This window comes from Sinocyclocheilus grahami, unplaced genomic scaffold, assembly GCF_001515645.1.
Source record: "Sinocyclocheilus grahami isolate Dianchi unplaced genomic scaffold, SAMN03320097.WGS_v1.1 scaffold185.1, whole genome shotgun sequence".
Classification (NCBI taxonomy): Eukaryota; Metazoa; Chordata; class Actinopteri; order Cypriniformes; family Cyprinidae; genus Sinocyclocheilus; species Sinocyclocheilus grahami.
Genome location: NW_015505364.1, coordinates 774,876 through 800,415, shown reverse-complemented (window position 1 = coordinate 800,415; position 25,540 = coordinate 774,876). Strand labels below are relative to the sequence as shown.

The 25,540-nt window shown below is 36.6% G+C and overlaps 1 protein-coding gene across 4 annotated transcripts in view; it reads left to right on the top strand.

The window, feature by feature from the left end:
- Positions 1-20,673, top strand: part of ccser1 (coiled-coil serine-rich protein 1) — a 78,694-nt gene extending 58,021 nt beyond the window's left edge. For 2 of the 4 annotated variants that reach the window (XM_016284582.1, XM_016284581.1), the window contains exon 10: positions 19,499-20,673. In XM_016284582.1, the coding sequence (XP_016140068.1) occupies positions 19,499-19,996 (498 nt within the window). In that variant the 3' untranslated portion in view covers positions 19,997-20,673. The remainder of the gene's footprint in view (positions 1-19,498) is intronic. The other 2 variants (XM_016284583.1, XM_016284590.1) reach the window with 2 other exon arrangements.
- Positions 20,674-25,540: the final 4,867 nt, after the last annotated feature.

Below are 25,540 nucleotides of genomic sequence, written 5' to 3'. Positions count from 1 at the left end.
AACCATGGGCCGAGTGGTGCCAATCACAACACACACTGGCCCAGCTAACCAATCACAGCACATTTCTTATTTCAGAAGGCGGGCCTTCATTTGATACATGAACTATTCGAGCCGTTCATGCCAGACTGGGGAGAGAGGTGTTGTAATAATGTAAAATATGTGAAAAATAATGTGTTTTTCGAACAACCTAGTATGAGAGCCAGTTCTAGTACACCCCCAAAACAAAATCAAGACTTTGTAAAAGAGCATAATAGGACCCCTTTAGAAAATTCAGTCTTGTAACATGTTTTGTTTCAACATCTGTGACTCATCTGTCTGTGTGCCTCAAACCTTATAGTAAAATATCAAACGTTTGGGTTAAATCACAAGAATTAGAACGTTTTTGAGTCTTTTAAGCTCACCAAGGCGACATGTATTTGATCTAAAAATACAGTAAAAAAAATAATATTTTGAAATATTAGTAGAACTTAAAATAACTGTTTAATATTAAAACATTTTTAAAATTTGTGATTTACTCCTGTGATGGCAAAGCTGAATTTTCAGAAGCTTTCAGAATGGGGTAATAACCCCATTCTTCAGTGTCTGATTCTTCAGAAATCATTTAGATATGCTGATTTGGTGATCAATAATCATTTCTTTGTAGCACTGTTGCACTTCAGGTGTCCCGAGTTCGGATCCCGGCTTGCGGATGCATTTATTTGATCAAAAATACAGAAAAAAAAACAGTAAAATTGTGAAATTTTATTGCAATTTAAAATAACTGTTTTCTATTTTAATATAATTTAAAATATTTATTTCAGTGATGCCATGCTGAATTTTCAGCATCATTCCTCCAGTTTTCAGTGTCACATGGTCCTTCAGAAATCATTCTAATATGCCGATTTATTATCGATGTTAGAAACAATTTTTGCTGCTTCATATTTTTTTGGATCCTGTGATACTTTATTTTCAAGATTCTTTGATGAATAAAAAGTTAAAAAAGAACAGCATTTACTTAAAATATAAATATTTTGTAACAGTATACACTACCGTTCAAAAGTTTGGGCTCAGCAGATTTTTTTTCTTTCTATTTTTGAAAGAAACTAATACTTTTATTCAGCAAAGATGAGTTAAAATGATAAAAAATGACAGTATAGACTTATATTGTTACAAAAGATTTCTATTTTGAATAAATGCTGTTCTTTAACTTTTTATTCATTACATAATCCTGGAAAAGGTATCACAGGTTCCAAAACAATATTAAGCAGCAAAAACTGTTTCCAACATTGATAATAAATCAGCTTATTAGAATGATTTCTGAAGGATCATGTGACACTGAAGTAGGGATGTAATGGTATGAAAATTTCTTATCACGATTATAGTGACCAAAATGATCACGGTTATCAGTATTATCACGGCATTGTTAAAATGTGCTGGAAATGTTCAAAAAGTACTGACACACAAATTATTTCACCAAGTTTTACATTTACAATCAACAAACAACAAATAAAAGGAGTTTTTGTTTGCATAACTAAAACAATAACATTGCCAATGATGTCCGGATTTTAAATGACAACATGACTGACAACAGTTTATCTAATAACATGTTCAAATATCTAATGTAAATGTTCAAATAAAGCTTTGAAAAAGTTTCATAAATGGTAAACCTCACATTTCAGCTTTTAAATAAAGAAAAGGGTCAAGTCAAAATGATAATTGATTAATAAATGATTATACAGTATGTATTTATCTGCTCCATAAATAATACTAGATACCTTATTGTTTAAATGTGTAGAATCCACATAAGCTAATTTGGTCTGTTTTTTGATCTACACACCTTTCACTTTTTAAGACTAATACAAAAGATGGCTTCATTGTTATTCTTAATTAAAAAGCACAATAAAACAGTAAGATACAATGACAAACTAGCTTATAAAACTTTTATTAACAAAAACGAATAAGACGAGGCATGGCATACACCCACATGCTGTATTATATACCGACTAATAAATTACAGAACGTTTAGCAAACACTGAGGAATCAAATAAATAAAAAAGAGAGCCTCCATAGCATAACGTGAGGTAAACAGCAAAGATAACAAGCTTTTCAAAATGAAAACAAAAAGAAAAGTAAAACTAAACTTGCTGTCGGTGATGGTGCTTACATGTTTTTGTCCCACAAGAATACCAACATGTTCACCTTTGGTTTAAGAAGCGGTCTTTTACTTTAGTTTGAAACCCATCCATCGTTTCCTCAATATTCGCTTCATTTTTGCTGCACGCAGCTTCGCACTCCTGACGCGGTGAGTATAAACCAGGCTCTACACTCGAAGAGCTGCGCAGCTCAAACGAGTCGCGTGGTTTTGTTATGCTTTCGGATTTGTTTGCCGTTTGATGTTTCTCACATGCAACAGAAATGCAGCGCTTATAAGTTAAACAATGCACACAAAATTTAGTCGCACCGGCAGAAAAAAATATCGCAAAATGCACCCATTTGGTCGCACACTGGAGCCCTGTGCAGTACAGTATTTATTTATCCTCAGTTGTTCAAATCGCGGTAATCGAATACGGTTATAGTGATAATTAAAATATGAAACGGTAATAATAACCGTGGGGTGTTTTATCATGATTTATCGTCAAACCGGTAATCGTTACATCCCTACACTGAAGACTGGAGTAATGATGCTGAAAATTCAGCTTTGATCACAGCAATACATTATATTTTAAAGTATATTAAAATAGAACACTTTTATTTTAAACAATTTTGCAGTTTTTTTTTCTGTATTTTTTTCAAATAAATCCAGCCTTGATGAGCACAAGAGACTTCTTTAAAAAGTAATAAGTCTTACTGATCCCAAACTTTTGAACGGCAGTGTACATAATAGATGTTTATTCACTCCAAAGTTAATTTGTAATTGGTAAAACTAATTGGTAAAAGTTACGCTCTCCCCTACATTACAATAGTGCATATTTACATGGGCCTTTTAAACAAATCTTTTGCATGATGTTCTCAGAAACCAGTCTTTTTCTTTCCTCACAAACTTGTCTAAAGTAGATTATTTCTGCTTATTTACACAGTGAAATGTTGGAATAAAATGTAAAAACACAAAATTTCTTGTTGTTTCTTATTAAATATTCAATTAATTACTGTTATTTATAGCTCAGGAAATCAAGAACTCATTAATTCAAATCAGAAATGTGGAACAAAGTTGTCATACAGTACTTATGTGCCGATTAACTGATGACAATGCGTTGATGATGGTTTTTTTTTGAGGATCGTAATTGAAAACCACTGCAATCAGCACATTCATCAAAAGTGAGATTTTAGGTTTGTTCATCTCTGAGAATAGGCTGGATTTAGAAATTAATTAGCACTCTATTATTTTCTGGACTGCAGATTGCAATGAGACTAGAGCAAAGAAAAGCTCCGTGGCTGAATCTCATATGCATGAGAGCGAGAGAGACAGACTGGGGCAGTCCAGGGATTGAAGCGGACTGTAAATGTGGCCGAATTGTGTGTCTCTGTGAGAACTCTGCTGGGCCTGTCCAGGCCATTGCAGTATGCTTTATCTGTAGGCGCTCTGAACACTTTGGGCTGGAGAAAAAGATTTGCAGCATTTTCTGCTTTGGCTTCATGCTTGGCCTAGTTACCTTTGAGTTGGCTTAGATTATATTGTAAAAACGGTGCAGAGAGCTCAACTATAAATGTATTTAACTTTTAAATCAATTCAGATGTTTTTTGTTTTGTTTGTTTTTACAGGAGCTGTTCAGAATAATCAATGTTTATAACTTTTCTTAGTAATTTTATATATTTGGAAATTACATATTTATTTATTTTATTTTTTTTACTGTAACCACAAATATTGAATTAAAGAGCAATTTTTCCAAAAGTCATACTTTAATTGGAAATTAAATTAAGTATTGTCTTATTAAATTTACTTGGGGGCCCAATCCTGTCTAAATTTGTTTATAGCTAAAAGAAAAAAAAGGTATTTGGCAGAATATATTCCGACTTGTTTCAAAATCTAATAATTAGGCAGTATTTTAAAGCATCATGGGTGTGCTATGGACAAAAAGGCAGTAATATTATAATATTATTACTTTTACCATTTATAGAAAATTCTGTAATCAGCGGTAAATCTCCATCACCTGCGGGCTTTCACATTGAGCAGCATTAACTACACAGAGCCGTTGTTCACTGACAAGCTGTATGTATATATATATATGCATGTGTATGTGTGTGTATGTATTTTTAAGACATTTGTGGCATTATAAATGTCTTTACTGTGAATTTTGATTAATATAATGTATACTTGCTGAATACAAGATTCAATTTATTTAAAAAAAATCTTACTGACTGCTACTGAATGGTATATTAATGTGTCGTCGAGTATGACGATGTCAGTCTCACATCGCCTATATTGAAATCAATAGAGAGTCAGAGTTACACCCTATTTAGGTTGTTTAATATAAACCTCACCTCCTGTGGATTTTTTTTTCTTTTCTGCGAATAGGCGACTAATAATTTTGGTCGACCAAGCCTCTTCTCGTTGACTAAAGGTTAGTCGACAATTAGGGGGCACCTAGTAGGCAGTACTCACTAGGTTTTAAAACTGAGCCATGATATATCCCATAAAAGACAAATCTAAAGTACTTAAAAGCAATTAAAGTATTCAGGGTATATATCTAATTAAAGCAAATACATTTACCCTGGACACAGGGGTGTCATGCACTTATTATTTTTGAGGGGGCATGAGTCAAAAACTCCCATTATAATCACTGAAGCCGTTTACACTGTGAAATGCATATCTTACTTACATTGTACGCACATCTGCACTTTGTTGTTTCTGATGAGAGAGTTAATTAGCCAGAGAGCAGAATTCAGTCAGCGATGCGCGCAGTGAACAAAACTCCGGTGTTTCAGCAATGACCCATCTGAACGCCTCTGATTGGCCATTGCATTCATAAGCTCAACAGAATCATGTGTGATTGGTTATAATGCGCAGTGCTGTAAAAATGCATCTGTTTCCGACTCAGCACCAGCCAAAGCGTGAACTCAGATTTGCATTTAGTGCTAGTGATGTGCCGCACATCAAACCCGTGTGATTGTATCAAATATAAAAAATATTATTCGGCTATGTCTGTCTTTTGGAAGCTGCATTCCAAATCCACTTGGCTCGAAAATCTGAGGGGGCACGTGCCCCCTTGGTTAGAATGAGCATGACTCCTCTGCCTGGAGATATCATGGTAGTTATGTTAGATATGCGATAAGAACAGATTAAGAAGCATCACAGAATATGCATAAGTAGTATGGAAGATGGAAAATCAGATTCTTGATCGTCATTTAATGGCGTGTATGTTCATGGGAGATTATGTCAGGGGATACACGTTGACAAATGTTTTATATCTGCACCATCCTACACTGTCTTTAATCACCACATGCAAGAAGTAGATCTCAACGCTCATTGAAACTTAAATGTGTGTGCATTTCCTCCCAGCAACGTTCTCCAACTGCACAGGGAATATTTTCATCTGGACTATATTAGATACACTCTTCCTTTAATTACGTTTCAAGTAAAAAAAAAAATTACATAGAGATTTGGATTTATTTCTTCACGGAGAGTTGCTTATTAAGTTCACATTATAGATGCATGAAGAAGGTAAATTAATGTGTGAAGTTTTATTGCATCAGTATTTTATTCATTGTCCTCGAGCACATCATTAGCACAATATATCACTGCAGAACACTGGGTTTGTCGAAGTGGGCAAAGCTGCTGAGAGCTGCTGAGGAACTTATTTACTTATGTTCAGAATGCTTCTGCTGCTTACTGTTGAAAATGACAGAACATTTACGCTAAAGAACGGGCAAGGGCAGAATATACAAGGTCCTGTGAGGGTCCAGTGCACAAGCTTCACTGGAGGCCGTTTTAAATTGCTACTTTTTTTTTTTTTTTTTTTTTTTTTTTGTGAGAATATTTCTGCCTGAAATATTCAGAACAGTCAATTATGTTGATTTGTCACTCACCGTTTTATTCTCAAACAAATTCCCTTTCAGTTGGTTCAGCATTTAATTTGGACCTCACTGTGCTAAACAATGGCCGATAATATTTTAAATACATATTTTGATGTTCGTTTGTTAAAACAAATTGTTGCATTTTTGACCACTGCCGCCTTTAATGACCACATAATAAGTATTTATTTAGCTAGTATGAAAAATAAAATCACAATTGTTTTTTGTTTTTTTTTGGTCACTCTAAAAAAATATGAGTGTAGGGAGGCAGAGAGAGATAGTTTTTGTAATCATAACTGTACAAACAATTAAAAAAAGAATGAATTATATAATTATAAAGTGCTCTTATAACTGATTCAGCATTACATTTGGACCTCACTATGCTACACAATGGCCAATGATATTTAAAAATATATATATTTTTTAAAAATGTTTTAATCATATTTTAATGTTTTTTTAACAATTTATTCATTTTATGCATTTATTTTTTGCATTTGTAATCACATTTTGACATAATTTAAGTCTGAAGCCCTCTGTAATGACCAAATAATGAGCAATTACATAGCAATTATAAAAAAATAAAGATACAATTGCACAATATTACAAATAGACAAAATAAAGTTGCAATTACTGTAGTGTACCATGACCAGTATGATACATTAAAGCTTAAACAGGGTGTTCAGAAGGTGTTAATGGTGTACGAACATTTCTCATTTCTTCATTTATTTTACATTCTGCCAACAGTCCCCAGCACACATTTGAGAGCCATTTGTCTATCTATCTCAACTTTACCTCTGTAGTGGCTTGTTTCTGCACTTATCTAATCTTGAAGCCCGCTGGCAGTCAGAGGCCCCATCGGCCCAGTCCATAATCTGTCCTTGAGAACCAGCTGAGGGTCTCTGAGGGAGTGAGCGAAATGAAGGCAATCATTTGAAATTTGAAAAAAACGTCCTCCTTACATATAACATGTTTTGTTCAACTTTGCATATTGCCATCATGGGAAATGAAGCTGTCGGCACGCTTCCAGGAGCAATAGTCTTAGTTAGATCCGTGGTCATCCCCCACTCAGCGTCGCTAATTGATGCAGCATCCTGCTGACTGTTACCTGACTCTCTCTGTGTGTGTGTGTGTGTTCACATGTGTCCAGACTCGGCCTGGCTCTGTGCCCAGAGATGAGACTGCATATCCATCACTATTCTATAGTGAGTGGCCATGGCCAGCTAAGAGACCGGCTCTGCACCTCTCCTCCCCTCCCCCTCCAGCCAGTGGACAGATTCAGGACACCCCAGGTTCATTAGTCACACCAAAGTAGGGCAGGTGCAGTGTGAGTTGCCTCTCCTGGATCTATCAGAGGCTCAGAGTGAGGTGTGATGCACTCATACACCACAAGGACCACTTCTCTGTAGGCCAGGGTCTTTCCTGCTCTCTAGCTTAATGCAATGGGACCCCGCTAGATAAGTGTTGGGGTTATTCTGCCGCGTGCTGTGAATATATCAGCTCTTAGATACTGAGGGCCCTCTGAATCTCATACAACAATTTACTGCAGCATTAATGAAAATAGCTAAAGCATAAATATTAATGAACAAGTCCTTTGCAATCTGCACATTCACAAATGCCTCGAGGTGCATAGTTGCAATGTTTTGCCGACAAATACAGAGAATTAAAATGCAGAACAGGAAAATCTGATAAGAATAAATTGTCTTTGTTTTTAACGTGGAGTGTCTTCAATGAGACAAGCCACCTACACACTTTCACATTTAAAAAACACTATACTGTACCAATGGCGGCTTGTGGGTTTTAAAATAGAGGAGGCACACTAATTGTATTGGTCTGGGATCCCTGCCGATTATTATTATTATTATTATTATTTGCTTAACCACTTTAAAATGGCTTTTTGGTTGCTTTTAGTCAGAAAATGTAAAGAAAACTACATACATACAGCAAGATAATATAATTTCCCTTACCTGGCCTATCACTTGAAGCAAACATCCATCCCTTCTTAGAAGTCTGTTAAAAGAGAGCTGCCTGTTGCGCCATTTAATTAAGCAGACTGCTGTAGCCTATATCCAGCTTAGGCTGTTTTCCCTAAATTTGTATATATACTGTTTGAATGACAACTTAGTAAATCTGTTGGAGATCAAATATTCAATATCGCTATTCATAAGTACTGTTGGTTTATTATCAGCGCAGCGGGAGACGTTCCAACTAATATCATGTAATTTACATCTCTCTGATGATTGGTTGATATCAGAAGGGAGGCTAGCCTCCCTTGCGAGGGTTCTTTTCTCAACACTCATTAGCGCTGAAAATGAACACTCGATGCTGATTGGCTAATTTATTTTTTTACCAACGGAAGCATGAGAGCTCAGCTCTTCCCCGGTCTCCCCCTCCCCTTCTCTATCATTAGCGGTTGTGATTACATCAGCAGATTCGGCACATTCGCGATCGAAAAGCAGCGCTTTCACGTTATGGTATTACAACTGTGAAATTACAAACAAAAAATACACATTCTGAGACATGAACTGAAATAAATTGTGTATTTTATTAACATTAAATCGTCCTCCTCCCATTTACACCTCAAAATGATGGGGAAGCTGTGCCTCCCCTGCCTCCCCCGACGAGCCGCCACTGTACTGTACACTGAATAGTCCAGTGTGAATCTCTGGGTTGACAGCGATTCATTTTGATTTTCTTTCTTTGTAAATTTAGAATAATTCAGTATAATTAATTACTACATTTCCAGATGCTGTACAGTGATTTGATGTAGTCACATTTTAAAATGCTTCATCTGCTTTTATAGATTTTACAAAGCAATATTAATAAAAAAACAATATTACAGTACATTTAATTGTTCTTAGGTTTATTAGTTTCATGTGGCATTATCCTACATGTTTGTATTGCTTATGAATTTGAATTTATTCTTACATATAAAGTATTTTTTACTGGCTGTTGTTGAATTTGGTTTTATAATTTTAAACCATTATAACAATGGCTTTATAATACTTTATAGTAAAATGTATTTTCTACCTTTTCTCTATTTCATACCTTGTTAACATTTTCTTTTTCTATTAAAAACTTTTGCCCTTTTCTGACACTCAGTGAAGATTTAAATTAAATTTGAATAGATTTTTTAGTAAAAGGTCTATACTTAAGTCTATACCTCCCCCCCCCCCCCCCCTATATTTCTTCACATAGAATAATCTCATCAACAAAAAATGGATAGGATACTGGAATTGGATCAACTGAACCCCTTGACTGAGGTAATAGGGAACACTAGGATCAGTGTATTTGTGGCGAAGTACATGCAAGAGGGACACCTGTCCTCATTTCTTTTTCAGTCTCCTGCACCTCTCAGTGGTCTGTCAGTTGGTACAAATGTGGTAATTAATAAGAGCTGTGTGTTGAGACGATCTGACGTGTGTGTGAGTAGCCGGCGGCAGGGGCCCTTACTGTAGAGCCTTCAAGGTGAGTTAGATATGAGACGTGCGTACACAGGGCCAGCCTTCCCTTCACTCACAGTCATCTGACGGCGAGTGACATCTGACAGCTCTGCTCAGGAGAGCCATGAAGTGTTCTCTGCTTTCCTATACCGAGCTGATTATAGGGCATTTGGCACTATGCAAAAGCTTGATGATTTGGCTTTATTGGAACATTTTTATTGGCAGTAAAAAAAAATATATATATGGCCAGATTTTGTCTGAAACACAAGTCAATATTAACTCTTCATATTGTTTCTTCATATTTAAAACAACAACACTGTTGCATGCGTTATATTGCTTAATGCAAACTTTATACCAGCTCTTTGGTATTTTTTTGTAATTTTTTTTTTTAATGAAAATAATTTTATAAAATGTTCTTAAAGGGGACATAGCACACAGTTTCACACAATCTCATGTTAATCTTGAGTACCTATAGAGCAGTACTGCATCCTTCATATCTCCAAAAAGTCTTTAGTTTTATCATATTTATAAAAGATACAGCTTTACGATTCTCTCTGGAAAAAGCCGAGCTCCTGGAGGCGTGCCATGGGCGGAGCTAAAGATTGACGAGCACTTGAGCTCTGACTGCCAACAAAACACAGACATTTGATGCAGTTTCACTTACTGTCTGCAGTTCTGAATCATTATTTTTGATCTTTTATAGCTGGGACCGCTCCATCTTTCAGTATCAAACGATGTGCTAATCCAGCGTCGAACTGGGCCTTGTTTATAAAACATTCGTCAACGAACACGCTTGTGAAACTGCGTTGCTGCTCCGGAAAAACAAACTGCATCCACTGTTTACATAACGTTGGGTTCTTTAGGAAGCTGAACAAAGTTATGTTTCCCTTACAACCAAAAACACACTTCTTCAGAGACATTCTTCCTGAGCGAGTCCCATGCAGCGCTGCTGAATGAAGCGATGGGTGAGCTCTCGCTCTCGCTCTGGTCGATGTGTGCGCGGGCGCGCTCTTCCGGGAGAAATGCCCATATAAGGAGTTCCACCCTCGTCTACGTCATGAAGAGCCACGATCGAAAAAAACTCTCAAACCGGAAGTAAGATTTTTAGCACAGAAATACTCCGTCATACGTCCAAATTGTTTTTTTGAAATATTGTACATGCTTAGTATGAGAATCCAACTCTAACAGTGTAAACAACTCTGAATGCATGAAACATCATTGTACCCCCCCTTTAAACTAATTTGGCTCAAGTTGTTTGAGCTCATTGAGTACCATAATGATAACAAAATGCACAATGAAATCTGAAATTTTTTCGAAAATGTCCCCCCCCCCTGCAACTGAAAAGGAAGGAGAGCTTTCTTCAGAATTGCCACAGGAAGAGTAAACTATACCAGAGAGTCTGAGTTTAGGGTGGATTTTAAAGATGCATTTTCGTCCAGTCAGTGTAGATTTTGTGATGGCCCTAAGGCCCTTAAAGAGAGAAAGAGCGAATGAGTGTGTGTCTGACGCGGATGCAGGATGTACTGGTGTAAGAAACGAGGTGCTGTGAAGTAGGCAAGCCCTCCAGCAGTCCACGTACTACTGATAGGAAATGAGATCCTCAGGGAAATGGAGTGGGTCAGACAACAGTTTTCACAGGTGATTTAGGGGAGAAAAGCACAAGCCCACACTCCAGTAATGCTCGCCATCAAGAGGTTTTTATTCAATCATGTATCCAAACACAGCACTCATCCAAAAAACATTGGTAAATAGAGATGGTTCTGAGAACATTTATCTTTCTTCATGAAATATTCAGACTTCAATTGCCTCATTAAAAAATAATTACAGTTGCCTGCTTTGGCAAACTTAAAAACTTCCACTTTGAGGAAGAAGATTTGAAGAGTAAAGGCTTGATGATGTTGTCAAACTTTCAATTAAGCAGTATCACACCAGCAAGCTGTTGCATTCAATACCTCAATACACTTTGATATTCAATACTTAGTATGAATGTTATGTGAATTTGAACTGAATTGGCCTACTGGAAGTTGAATTGGAATGACATTAAAAGGAATTGACTGAAGACAGAGAATCAGTGTCCGTCCACTTTTCAGTGGCCTTCGTTCCAGACATTTCCATTTGATTCCATAAATTCTTTCCCATAGGGGTTAAAACAAAACTTTGTTAAAAGATTATAAGCCATAAGCTAAACCAACCAGCTATGAGGTGAGTCGCAACACTGCAAACATGGATTTGAAACAAAAAAGTATTTGTAAATCTGTCGAAAACACAAAGCTGCAAGTAATAGCTTTATAGGGAAAAGAACAACAATCTGATGAAGCAGTGCGAAATAATATATATGTATATGTATATATGCGTGTATGTGTATATATATATATATATATATATATATATATATATATATATATATATATATATTATAGAGATATATATATATATATAGAGAGAGAGAGAGACTGCAAGTAATAGCTTTATAGGGAAAAGAACAACAATCTGATGAAGCAGTGCGAAATAATATATATGTATATGTATATATGCGTGTATGTGTATATATATATATATATATATATATATATATATATATATATATATATATATAATATTGCAAGATATGCATTTAAATAGTTTGAGATCGACAGAGGGAGACTAGAATCATTTGTAGTGCCTCATGGTAGTGGGTAGGTGTAATGATTTTTGGTGCAATTGGCTTGTTTCGATTCTCTGATTGGTCAGATTTCTTTGCAGAAAGATGCTGTAGAACACAGTTATTTAAGAAATAAGTTGAAATGGCTTCAACAAAAGCATATACCATTGATTAACAACCTATCATTATAAGTTATCATTAAAAATAATTCCTTATGGAAAAAAATGAATGGTATTTTTACTTCAGGAACCTGACAGTTGTGCACCGTTGTAATTCAAAGAAAGTCATCACAGGTAATGCATTCTCAGAAATAAAGTGTTCTTCCACCTTGTCAACAAAATTTATGATGAAATGAATAAACAAAATATACAATTTTATAAGTGGCTTTTGAACTTTACGTTTTGAAAAATTAGAGTGCTATCATTTAAGGCATTCTCAATTCCGTTCTGCTGCATCACTCTGGGTTTGATGTGTGCGAATGTGAAACATATAAACAGTTAAATAAACATGAAGCGTTTACTGAATCATTTGCATTTCAGACAAAATTGGCCAATTAGTTGGTATACTCCACTCTACTTCCACTCTCTGTGAATGGGAATGATGTAAACAGTGAAATGTCCCAGTGATATTGGACTAGACAGCTGCACTTTTGAAATGCTGTTCTACCAATCAAATTAGAGGAACCATAACTGTTCAAATATTGTGCAAATAATAGTTTTTGCTGCATATTTTAATTGAAATTCTCCGTTTTCTATATGGATTCTTCTCACTTAGGCTCAGATGTTGGATTAAGTTCTGTTGGTGTGATACAACTTCCTCTGCCATGTCATCGCAGGTGACTTATTTGGCTCGAGGATGAGTGTCCTCGTATACTTTTCACACCTGACATAAAAGTCTGGGACTGGGCCACTGCAGAACAGGTCATCACATCGATTTTATCTCGAGTCCTCAGCCCAGCTCAGCATTAGCAGCCATGAGAGGATGACAGTTCACTTCTCCATAGAGTGACACCGGAGCAAATGGATGCCAGTGGACGAGATACAGAAAATAATACAGCCCGAGACGAGTGCTCTCAGACCTTTGGCACCATGAATCATGTTCAGATGCTCCCAGATTGAGCGAACATTATGCATCATGCCAGGTTGCTTATGGACTACTTTGCTCAGAAAACCTTACAAAGAGCATTAGTTTTGTCCATCGCTTTCGGGGACTGCAAATCTGTGAATGTTTTGTTGTGGAGAGCAGTGTTGGGGAAAGTTACTTTTAAAAGTAATGCATTACAATATTGCGTTACTCCATAAAAAAGTAACTAATTATGTTACTTAGTTACTTTTTATGGAAAGTAATGCGTTGCGTTACTTTTGCGTTACTTTTTAAATCTGGACAGGGCTTGCTTGTTTGTTTAAAAAAAAAAAAAGTTGGATTTTTGGAAAATACTGTATAAAAGCCTTTTCACACCAAAAGTGAAATGAAGAAGCCTCAGGCTGAAGGGAAAGTAAATTTATGTCCATACAGTAGAATGCAGAAGAAGACATTTCAACACACTTCAGCAATAAAAAAAGATGAGTAATTTTTGCTTATTAGTACGGTTGAACTGGATCATCGAAGGTCAGAAGTAAAGAATGGGATTAAATACATAAAGGATATTTGTGTTTAACATTTAATTATTGCAGATTTGCGTCATATTCTGAGTTGCATTCTTTTTATTAATTTTGAGGAATACTGAATCTGTGGGGGGTTTTTTGTGTGAGTGAGATGAATTAATGCATATTCATATTTATTTTAACCTTCTGATTTCTCTCAACATGGGGACAGGAGAGCTGTCAATCAATAAATTGAAAAAAAAAAAGTAACTTGCGTTACTTATTTGAAAAAGTAACTCAGATATTCTCTTGTAAATTAAAAAGTAATGCGTTACTTTACTAGTTACTTGAAAAAAGTAATCTGATTACTTAACTCGCATTACTTGTAATGCGTTACCCCCAACACTGGTGGAGAGGCTGGTTAAGTAGAACCAACTGAAGCATAAGGCGCTGGTAGGTTTCTTCCATTGCTTTGTGTGTTTCGTCATGTTGATTCAAAGTCAGCTCATGACACTTTATTTGTGTGACGCATGTTGTTGTGGAAAGCCACACAGTAACTTACTTCATGGAGCTGACGGTCCTTAAACAGGCAGCTGCAGCTTTCCGATGACGCCCAGGCAGCTGCAACAATCTCATCAGCTTTTGAAGACTTCTGCCACCTTATCTGATAGAAACTCAATTTATTATTATTTTTTTCTCTTTCCTCTCTTCATCTCTTTCACTCTCACTTGGATTTTTCCCCCCACATCTTGATATCTATTTCCCGTTATTGTTTATTCAGGTCCTGTGCTGTCAGAGAGAACAAGACAAGGACTGTAAAGAATCTTATCTTCCCTAAAGCTGACAGTTGTTGGAGGGGCTCAATAGGGGGGAAAGCCTTTGAAGTGTGTTCAGTTACTCCACACATCAAATCCAGCCTCCATCATGCCTCATCCTCTAGGAACAAGGCTTGCACAAAACTCGGTGAACGGAGCCCCCGCCCCCTTCACACGCCTGCTCTTACGTTCTCTTTCAACTCCTCTTGTTTCTCCTTCACATCTTTACTGTTTTTTTTCTCTGTGCCACCATCCATTTTGTTTTGTTTTTTAAGGGCTTTTTTTCAGCCCTTAAATATCGATCAGTCTTTCTCAATTGATCACTGTTTCAGCACACATAAACGTGCGGTCTCTTTCTGTAGCTGACATTTCTTTCTCTTAATCCCCTCGCAGAGGAGCAGTGCTGTATGGATTGATCAGGGCGCTCTGTTAATCGTCTGCCGAACGATTAGTCGGTTAGTGAGTTCAACTAAGTTATCTAGATTTTCTTGTTTTATTTGTTTTTGGGAAGGGGATGAGGAAGGATTCGCAACTTCTCAGAGGGATTTTTAGCGTGCTGTGAGCGCCTTATGCTTTAATATGCTGGCAAAAGGCCTGTCAAAAACACTTATATAACAAATCTATCTAATTGAACAATAACTATTAGGGCAGTTACTATCAGAATTCAGATCATCTGCTGTTCATCTTCAATTTTTTTTGCTGTTATGTTTAATTGCTATTAAGCTGTAGGTTTTCAATTTTTTGTATGAACTTTGATGGTTTTGTACAATGTTTAGCCTTTATTATCTGTCAATACTTTCAACTTTCAGATTCAGACTGCTCTGTTTTTAATAGAGATGCGCAGTATATCATAACCATATAGATTAATGGCTGATCATTTATATTCAATACCATCCAATACTATATATATATATATATATATATATATATATACACATATATATATACACATATACACACACATACACAATAACATTACCTTTGCTGTCATCTAATGCTCTCTTAAATTTAATTTAAAAAATATATATATTTAATAACATAATTATTTAATAACATATAATAACATTATTGGATTATATCCAATAATGTGATCTTTAACAAATCTCAAAATAAATATAAATTTTTCATATTTTTGTATTGTTATTATTTATAATAATCACTTTGTTAATATTCACTGGAATTTAAATTGTTAATTTACAATTTAATTATTAACCCATATACACCACTGTTCAAAAGTTTGGGGTTATTAAGATGGTTTTCTTTTCTTTTTTAAATCCATACATTTATTCAGATTTACTCATATTCAAATTTCATATTGACTGAAAATTGTAAATACATTTATGATATTACAGAACATTTCTGTTTTAAATAAATGCTTTTGAAATTTACATTCATCAAAGAATCCTGAAAAAAGTGTCATGGTTTCCACAAAAATATTTAGCAGCACAGCTGTTTTCAGCATAGATACTAATAAGAAATGTTTCTGAATCACCAAATCAGAGTATTATAATTATTTTGGAAGGATCATGTGACACTGAAGATTGAAGTAATGGCTGCTGAAAATTCAATAAATTAAAATTCTATAAAAAATTACATTTTAAAATATATTAAAATAGGAAACAATAACAATTTAACGATATTTCAATATATGCTGTTGTTACAAAGTAGACAAAGCCTGAAGTAGATGCAGCCTTGGTGAGCCTAGACTTTGTTTTTTATTAAATATGTTACCGACGCCAAAATTTGAATGTTAGTGGTCACATGCAGATGGATGTTTATGGACGTTGTGTGTCTAATATCAATAAAGAATCTTCCTTGCTTTTTTGTACATTCATTCACCCTGGAAACCAGTATATTAACGCTATCACTTTTCACTTTTACACTCTTTACTACAAACAGCAAATCACAACTAGATCATGTAGACATCTCTGCTGACTTTAATAATGAATTTGTTTTAAATTATGAAAATATGTATTTTTTGCACATCCGTAAATAGCTCATGTGTCAAAGCATGGCACGAGGTGCTGAGACAGAGTAGCAGTTGTGGGAACCCATGAGCCCATTAAAAGTATTCAGGGGTGGTTTGTAATCAGCCGCTGGCGTGGAGGACAGCCATTTGTCTTTAAGCACCCTCAGACTGTGGCACTTCATCCTCTCTCGCTTTCTCTTTCTCCCTCTCTCTCTTTCTGAAAGCCACTCTTCATCATCTTAACTTGGGTTCAGACGGATGGAGTTTCAGGAAGTGCAGACAGACAACATGCTTCTCTGCCCCTCATTGGCTGAATATAGAGCCTAGCATCTGGGAGACGGTGACAAAAGATAGCTGCACGCTGTGCTCCGAAATGCGCTTAATTGTTTACCCTCGCTTTGTTGTTGTCTGATTGAGAGTGATTACAAAGGTGCGTTTTGGTATGTTTAATGTGAGTTTTATTTGGAAGGTGAATAGATGAGCATGCTCTTCTAAAACAGTGTCGCCACACAAAAAGTTGAAACTCTTCTGTTCCATTTTTTATCATGTTTATTTTGAGAAAACCTCTTCGTCTGTGAAGCAAGATATTCATATTGTCTATTTATTTTACATGATTCCAGAGGAAAAAAACAACAAAGAAATACATTTTTGTCTGTCGAGACTCTGACGAGAAGTGCCGTGGAATTGTTTTCCCTCTCCAAACATATTACTTTTTCTGAGAATATGACAGTGAGCCGTGCTTGCTTGAGTGGATTTTTTTATGTAATACATAACATGTAATACAGATAACTGTACATTGCTCTCAGTTATCAGTCCAGTATGGCTATCAGTCAGTGCGGCTTAGTGTGCCTCTTAGCAACAGTTGCTTGTTGCACACGCGTGAGTGATAGTGTATGTGTGTGTTTGTAGGTGTGCTGAAGTGTGGAAAATGAGTAGGCTGAATCCTGCTACTTCCAGCCTGCTGCATATAATCAGCCAGAGGGCTTTTAACAGAAGCGTGCCATTAGCACAGGACCAGCTTCTTCACAATCTAATAAAGACCCAAATGGATTAGGACCGTTAAATCAGTCTGATTTAAACTGGTCGCTGTTTTTCCATCGGATGACTCTGTAGTGTTGCGTGTGTGTGAGTGTGTGCGTGCATTTCTGGCCTTTTTCCAGTGCAGGTACAAAACTTCTCCCTCTCTGTCACGATTTGATGCATTTACAGTATGTCTGCTAGCACCTGAATTTGTGCTGTGAATGCCGAAGACCGCGTACTTGAGAGGACACAGACATTGTAAATCCAAGCTGCGGTCCCCAAACACCTCCTGCTTAGCATGGTATCTGTAAAGAGAGGCCCAGCGGATGGATGCTTAAAATGACAGGTTATGTGAAAAAGTGTGTGTGTGTGTGTGTGTGTGTGTTTTATTTTCGGTACAAATAAGAGGATCAGAATATTTTAAGTGAATGGTGGCTGAACATATAAACAGATGTGTACAAAATAATAATTTATTTGTAAATCTGAAGTGCTGTTCAATAATAGAACAAAATCAAAGAACTATAAATAAGCAAGTAGTGAGATAAGAAAAGATGATTACAATAGCTATTAATTAATTAATTAATAATAATAAATAGAAATCTAATAAGAATTTATAAGTAATAGTAATAAGTAAAAAAAAAAAACATTAAAACATCAATGTTAAGGCCAAAAATAGAAAAGCACATTATTAATGAATTACTTATTTAATTATTTTCAAAATATTAAGTAATAATAATAGTTAACTTTACAACATCCATGTTAAGGCCAAAAAATAAAAAGGCACAATTTTTAAAATAATATTTCAAAAGTGAAAATAAAATGTTTAAATATTTAGTGGAATATACAGCATAAGACAAAAATTAATCAAACAGACAATATGATTTATAACGGAAAGTATACTTACCAGTGAACATTAAAGGCCCGTTCACACCAAGCACGATAACTATAAAGATAACGATATGGTTCTAAAAATCGTTCTCAATATTAAAGAATAGCATAGTTCACACCACAACTATAACAATAACGATACAGAGGAACGATATCATTGTGATCACTTTCAAAACGATTTTTTCCCAGCTGATGAACAATAAAACACTGACAGCCAATCAGAATTCATCCTGCTGTAACGAGCTCAAGAATTTAAAGCGGCAGACGCGCGTGCGCTTAGAATAAACAGACGATATCGTTCAGTGGTGTTGACGCTAATATCGTTATCTTTATAGTTATCGTTCTTGGTGTGAACGGGGCTTAAGGAAAATGTCCTGTTGTTATGTAATTCTGTCGTCTTAACAGTACAAAGCTTGTAGTTTAAGTGTTGCTATAAAAACTAGTTTGAACCAGATATTGGGTTTGGTTGTGCTGTGTTTGAACTAGAACTGCAGAATGGATTGTTTGTGAGCTTATGGAAGACATTTCACACAGTAAATGATAAAATACGTTTAGCACACATGAAAGGCGTGTCTCCTTTCTCACCTGCATTGGCATGTGCGTTTCTCAACTCCTTGCACGGATTCTTCCCCATAATGTACGAATTCAATTACAGCCTCTATTTTAAATTCAATTTCACGTCACAGCTGAAGTTCCCACATTAGCCACATCATACTTAATTAGGTTTCCTCACTTTGTGAAATGCCGATTAGCATCAAGTATTACTTTCTGGCTGCCAGCTCAGTCTGAGTTACACGTTGAGTTACAGCATGAATCGAGCAATCACGCTTTAGTTTGCAGATAATTTCTTTTTCATGCGCAATATTTCCCCTGCACTCATTCAGCATTGTGAGTAATAGAGGGCTGGTTATGTAAGGAGGAGGCAGTGTTGTGTGCAAAATGAACAGGTGGCTCAAGCTCGTAAGCACAGACTTTTTCTTGTGCCACCTCCCCACAATGTGTGCCTTTGGCCTCCTCTTCCTAAAAAAGGCAAAATTCCAGTTGGTCTGGAAACAATTAGAAAAGGTTCTAGACCGCCAAGGAATCTTTGTCACAATGTCAGCAAATTAAGTGGCTTAATTTTCTCTCTTTTTTCCCATCTTTTGTTTCAACAGGCAGTCCATCCAAGTCGACCCACAGGCCAAAACAGCAACATTCCCAGCAGCAGCAGCCTCACAAGGGAGCGAAGGCTGGCACGAACGTCCGCTGCAGACCAGCACAGTCGGCCTTGGGAAGAGAGGGCTTGCAGCAATGGCGGAGGAGGATTGCGGGAGCCGCTACGGAGAGCTGAAGGTGGGCAGTCTATGTCTGAGGTACCTGGGCCCCGGAAGACGGAGCATCCGGGGCCATCTCAGATCCCTCGGGCCGTGGCCGGCAGCAGCGTGAGCCTCCACAGCAAGGCCAGTCCCTCACGCAGCCTGTCCTCAGACAGCGAATGGGGGCCGCGGAGCGAGCGAGGCCCTATTCCCAGGCTTCAGTCCTCCTTTACTGGCCGTCTGGGTCAACCGCCCCGTGGGCCTCTGTCTTTACACATTTACAGCCGAAAGAACGTCTTCCTACAGCACTCGCTCCATACAGCCGAACTGCAGGCTCTTGCTCAGCAGGACGGTTGAAAACACACACACACGCACATACCGAACACTGACACATGCCTCAGATGGATGCGAACTCTTGGTGCAGTTCCTCAGTGACCGCAAGTACCTTCAGACCCACTTGTACTCAGTTACATTCAAGGCTATTTTTCCTTTCAAACCTCAAACGAACTTTAACCGCACACTGAGACTCTTCTTATCCTTTGTGGAGTTAAAGTAATCATCTATATTAAGAGTCAAAACCAATCCGTCGTCTGCACTACTTAAGCCTTTTTGAAGAAACAGTATATGCTGCTCCGATAAGTACTTTAGATTGACGGTCTATTAAGGTGAGAGATTCACTCGCAACACTATCACATTGTACAGCTCTGCTGAAATGCTAGCGAGGATGTCGATATTTTGTGTTCCATTATATTATTAAAAGAAATCCAGGGTCCAACATTAATACTTACCAAGACTCAAATTCAAGTAAAAAAATTGGTTTTGGCAAGTTAATTGAACAATTTGGTAACCCGGTAACTCCATTATGAACTATAACATAGTGCTGTAAGTGATCAATTAAATTTCGGACATAAGAACAGTGTATTAAAACCAAAAGTTTCTTGTGTTTCTCCAGATCTCCATTTGGTGACAAATTACCGTTTAAATGTTTGGAGATTTTTTTTTTTTATGTGTCTTGAAAGAAGTTGGATATGCTCACCAAGGCTGCATTTATTTAAGATTGTGATAAACTGTAATATTTTTTTAAATATTATTATAATTTAAAATAACTTTAATATATTTTAAAATGTAATTGCTGTGATGGAAAACCTAATTTTTAGCAGCACTTATTCTAGGTTTCAGTGTCACACGATCCTTCAGAAATCATTATAATATGCTGATTTGCTGCTCTAGTAACATTTCTTCTTTTTTTCAAGGTTGAAATCTGTTTTGCTGCTTAATATTTTTGTTGAAACCAAAATTTTGTTGGGTTTTTTTTCAGGATTTTATGAATTTATTTGAAATAGAAATCCTTTGTAATATTGTAAATGTGTGCACTGTCACTTTTGAATAAATCAACTGAATGCATCCTTGCTGAATAAAAATAATCTCTTAAAAAGAAAACATACGGTCCCCAAAATTTGAACGGTATATTTGATGTATGTGGAAATGTAAATGCCACCATAATCAAAATATTGTGGACAAAATCATGTTTTTGTGGAAGATGTGAGAAACTGGCACAAAAAAAGACTAATTTTGTATTGGTCATAAAAATACAGCTTCACGACGAGTACCAAAAATGTTTGGCCGGTTTCTCAATTCACCCACCAGCAGTGTGCCAAAAAGTTAATTTTGGACCCTGTAGAACCTTTTTTAAAGTTTTCAAAACCTTTTTTACTCCAAGCCTTTGCCTAGACTCACATTTATTGACTTGCTTATTAGATTGAGCTCAGTTAGTAGTGATGTTTAAAAATAGTCATACAAATAGTCTAGCACATTGTTTTTGCACCTGGAAACGTGACACTGAAGAACCGTGCATATATTACCAAATCAATCCTCAGTCGAAGAGAGAGGGCACGGAAGCTCTTGCTGCCGGTGAGAATTACCCAAGTGTTGTCGGACCACTTTTAGGGAGTTGAACACTCATTAGCCTCTTCTAAAATAGTCATACAAATAGTCTAGCACATTGTTTTTGCACCTGGAAACGTGACACTGAAGAACCGTGCATATATTACCAAATCAATCCTCAGTCGAAGAGAGAGGGCACGGAAGCTCTTGCTGCCGGTGAGAATTACCCAAGTATTGTCAGACCAGTTTTAGGGAGTTGAACACTCATTAGCCTCTTCTAATTGCAAGCTACGCTTTCTCTCTTTTTTTTTTATTTTTCTTTTTTTCTGCAAACAAAAATAAAAGATTTTAAAGATTTTTTTAAGCTAAAATAGGTTTGACAGCCCTTGTGGAAGACTCAGTGAGAACCTTGAGTCATAAACACTTAGACCTCAAGGCAGCTGGACTTCAAGAAAGAAATGCCCTTCATTAATCAAAGAAGCAGAACCCTCTTTGCAGAAAAAAAACATTATTACATTTGCCATAGGTGAGACTTTGAATTTTCATTAAAAAAGATGGCAAATAAATTTAATTAAACATGTTGGTAACTTCAACTGCTTCATACAGTGCACTCTCTTAAGACAGGCGGTTGAAATGAGGAATGGCCTCATTGTGGCAGCGATTGGGAGAGCATTAGTGTAAAGTTGGGACAGTGCTGACCCGGCTTTGCGGATCAGGAGCTCAAGCAAGGACGCATGGAGGAGAAGGAAACCCTGAAGAAATGCAGTCCCATCTATCCAGCAGGTCTGCTCCCTGAGGTCCAGTGCTCTAATTTCAGCAATCTGTTGGGAGCACCATCAGCTTCCTCTCTCTCGATCTCCTTCTCCCTCCCAGACCTACTTCCAGCTCTCTGTGTGATCAGGCTCTGGGAGAGAAAGGCTTTAGCGCGGTGTCCCCACTACATGCTCCGATACTGAAATTTCACTCCCGTAACTGGATCGTGTTTGTCCAAAAATGAACATTTGGTAAACAAATGTTAAATATAAACTAAAATTGGCTTTGATTTGAACAGTAAATAAAATGATTGGGAATTGATTATTAGGGTTGAGCTTCCAAAATGAAAATTCTGATGACAGAAGTATATAATTATAATAATTTAATAAACATTTAATATATACATTTTACATTACTAATGATTTAATATAATTAGTTATAATTAATAATTTTTTTAAGTAAACTTTTTGCATTGTTTTATATATTTAAAAAATGCTTCATAAAACCATGGTCAGATTTATTTATTTATTTTTTCATGTTTAAATCTGCTTAATTTATCCATATGCAAGGCAAACGGTTAATTTTGGATGCTGCTTACGATATTTCAGAATGACCTCAGGAGAGCAGACTGCTGTTAGTCAGCCAATTTGAGACAATTCAGCCCTCGATAACTGCAGTCAGCAATACTGTTTAAATTCTGAGTGGGTGCCAGTTTGTGACTAGTGAATGTTAAATGCGTGTTCCCAGAGGCAGGAATTGTCCTTGTTCCTTCCCGAGCCTCCCTTGTGTCTTTGACTCATGACTTTAAACCACACGTTTGAGCCATGATGCTTGAAGGACGGACTTTTAAACAGACTTGAATATGCGGGATCATGGGTAGAATCCATGCAAGAACGGAAACTCTTGGATCTCAAGTGACTCAGTGCCGTCACATTTCTGAATTCAGAATTCTTTATAGATATTTATTTGGCCTTATTTATTATGTAATATTATAAAACGACTATCAGCTTTTATTTGTTTGTCTGGACTCTTTGTATCAGTGCATTTAAAATTGTCTTTGTGGCAGATGCTGTTGCTGTGCCGAAATCATCTCTTACATCATTTTGATTCTTTTATTCTCTTTTTTCATCAGTATGTACAGGGTTTGCATATAAAATGGCACTTTTAAGAGATTTAAACCCTAATGAGATTTGAAATCATCTTTATCTGTATCTATTCTCTCACTGGTGGTTTTCATTATGATGTTCTGATTTTCACCAAATGTAATATATTCGCTCATTAAAGACCGATATTTTAAAAAGAAATGAGTTTTGATACATGTAAGCCCTAGTTTTTGTTATTAATAGGATGTTTTCCACATTTGTGCTTTCCATTAACTGTTTTGCCAGCACTGCTCCATCAGTACACCTGCTCCTTGATGTTTGACATTTTTAACGTACGAGGACGGTACACTGTAAGCAATATTACTGTTACAATCATCATCTCTGGAAACTATAGGCAGGAAAATGCTATTGCTTTGATGGCCTGCAGTGGTCTAAAGCGAGCCTTTTCTCTGGCGTGCCCTTGCTTCTTGGTGAAAAGATAAAATGTATGTCTTCTTTCTCGAAACATCCTCTGGAAATTGCTTATTGTGTTTCCTTTAGTGTATTGCATCAGACTGTAAGGCTCGAAAGCCTGTGCAAACTTCACAAGGTCCCTATCTAAATCACTCTCTTTCTCTGATTTCTGTTCAGGCTTCACAGTCCACTTCAAATGTCCAGGTTTCACAGCACATATCATTGCTACTCTTAGTCATCCATAACTTTTCTCCAGCTAAAAGGAGGGCAGATGGAGACCCTCAACTTCTGGGCAAAAGTAATTGCACTGCTCCGCAGGGAGGAAAGCCGGTACCGTAGAACTCTGGGAATGACAAGTGTTTGTTGTCTTGATGTGGCGGTGGGCTGTCTTTGATGCAAAGAGGTGTATTTTCCTGTCGCTGAAATTTGATGTGGTTATGCGTGAATTATGAAATTCTCAAGAATCTTCTCCAAAATAGTTTGTTTCCACTGTTGCCAGGGCTGTTTTTCCACAGTTTCTTTTTGAATTTCTTTCTTGGTCATTCAGTCTTCATCTCTCTGTGACTTAAAAGGATATTTCATATCATCATTTAGGCTGTTTTCATACCTTAGAGAATTTGATTTGAAACCTGGTGTGTTTTTGTATAGGTATACTATATATGGACACAGCAGTCAAACTCAGGTCAGCACCAGAACAAACATAAGATCTCTGGAAAAGATATGACTAAAGAACCATCCAATATCCTTTCCGATAAAGTGAAGTGATAAATGATATATACTGTTGACAACCATGAGTATATCTGATCTGTGGAGGAAACATGCCTCTTCTTTTAATGACTCTTCTGAGAAAAGGTGCTTTTTGTTAAAAGAAGAGGTTTTCATTGCTAATAATTACAATGATGTGCAAATACACCTATTTAATCTCCATTCTGTACACTACTGTTAAAAAGTTTGAGGTTTTTAAGATTTTATAATGTTTTTGAAAGAAGTCTCTTATGCTCACCGGGGCTGCATTCATTTGATCAAATTTTTATTTCAAAATGTCATTTATTCCTGTGATGGCAAAACTTTAGTGGCACATGATCCTTCAGACCTCATTCTAATATGCTGATTTGGTTTGAATAAAAGTATTAATTTCCTTCATCATTTTCTTAAAAAAAAAAAAAAACCTCTTACCAACCACAAACTTTAGTTTATATGGTCTGAAAACAAACTGAGCTAAGAGAAAACGAGAATGCAGATTTGTAACAACTTAGTCCTTGTTTTGGAACATCCTTACTCTACCTCATGTTGTTCTAAACCCATATGACGTACTTTCTTTCATGAAACTCGAAAGGATGTACTGAAAAGTTTTAATTTGTCCCTCACTGTCCGTATCCATCCAACTTGTCAGTTTGTCACTGATGCTGTAACATCATCCCGCATTCGCATTCATTGTGTGGAAAAGAGTGACCTACATTCCTCACAATTTCTCCTTTTGTATTCCACGGAAGAAAGAACATAATTCGGGTTGGGAACGACCAGATGCTACTTCTGATATTGCTGAACCTGCCAATGAGAGTACCCATGCTGAGTTGATGCCCCCTAAACTCCCAGAAGGTCGTAGTGGGCCAACAACTGTGACTGTTGCCCGCTGCACCCCACTGGCATGCCCATCTCCCTATGGTGCCCGGAGCAATGCCCTCTACTCTCACCCTGCCCAGCCACG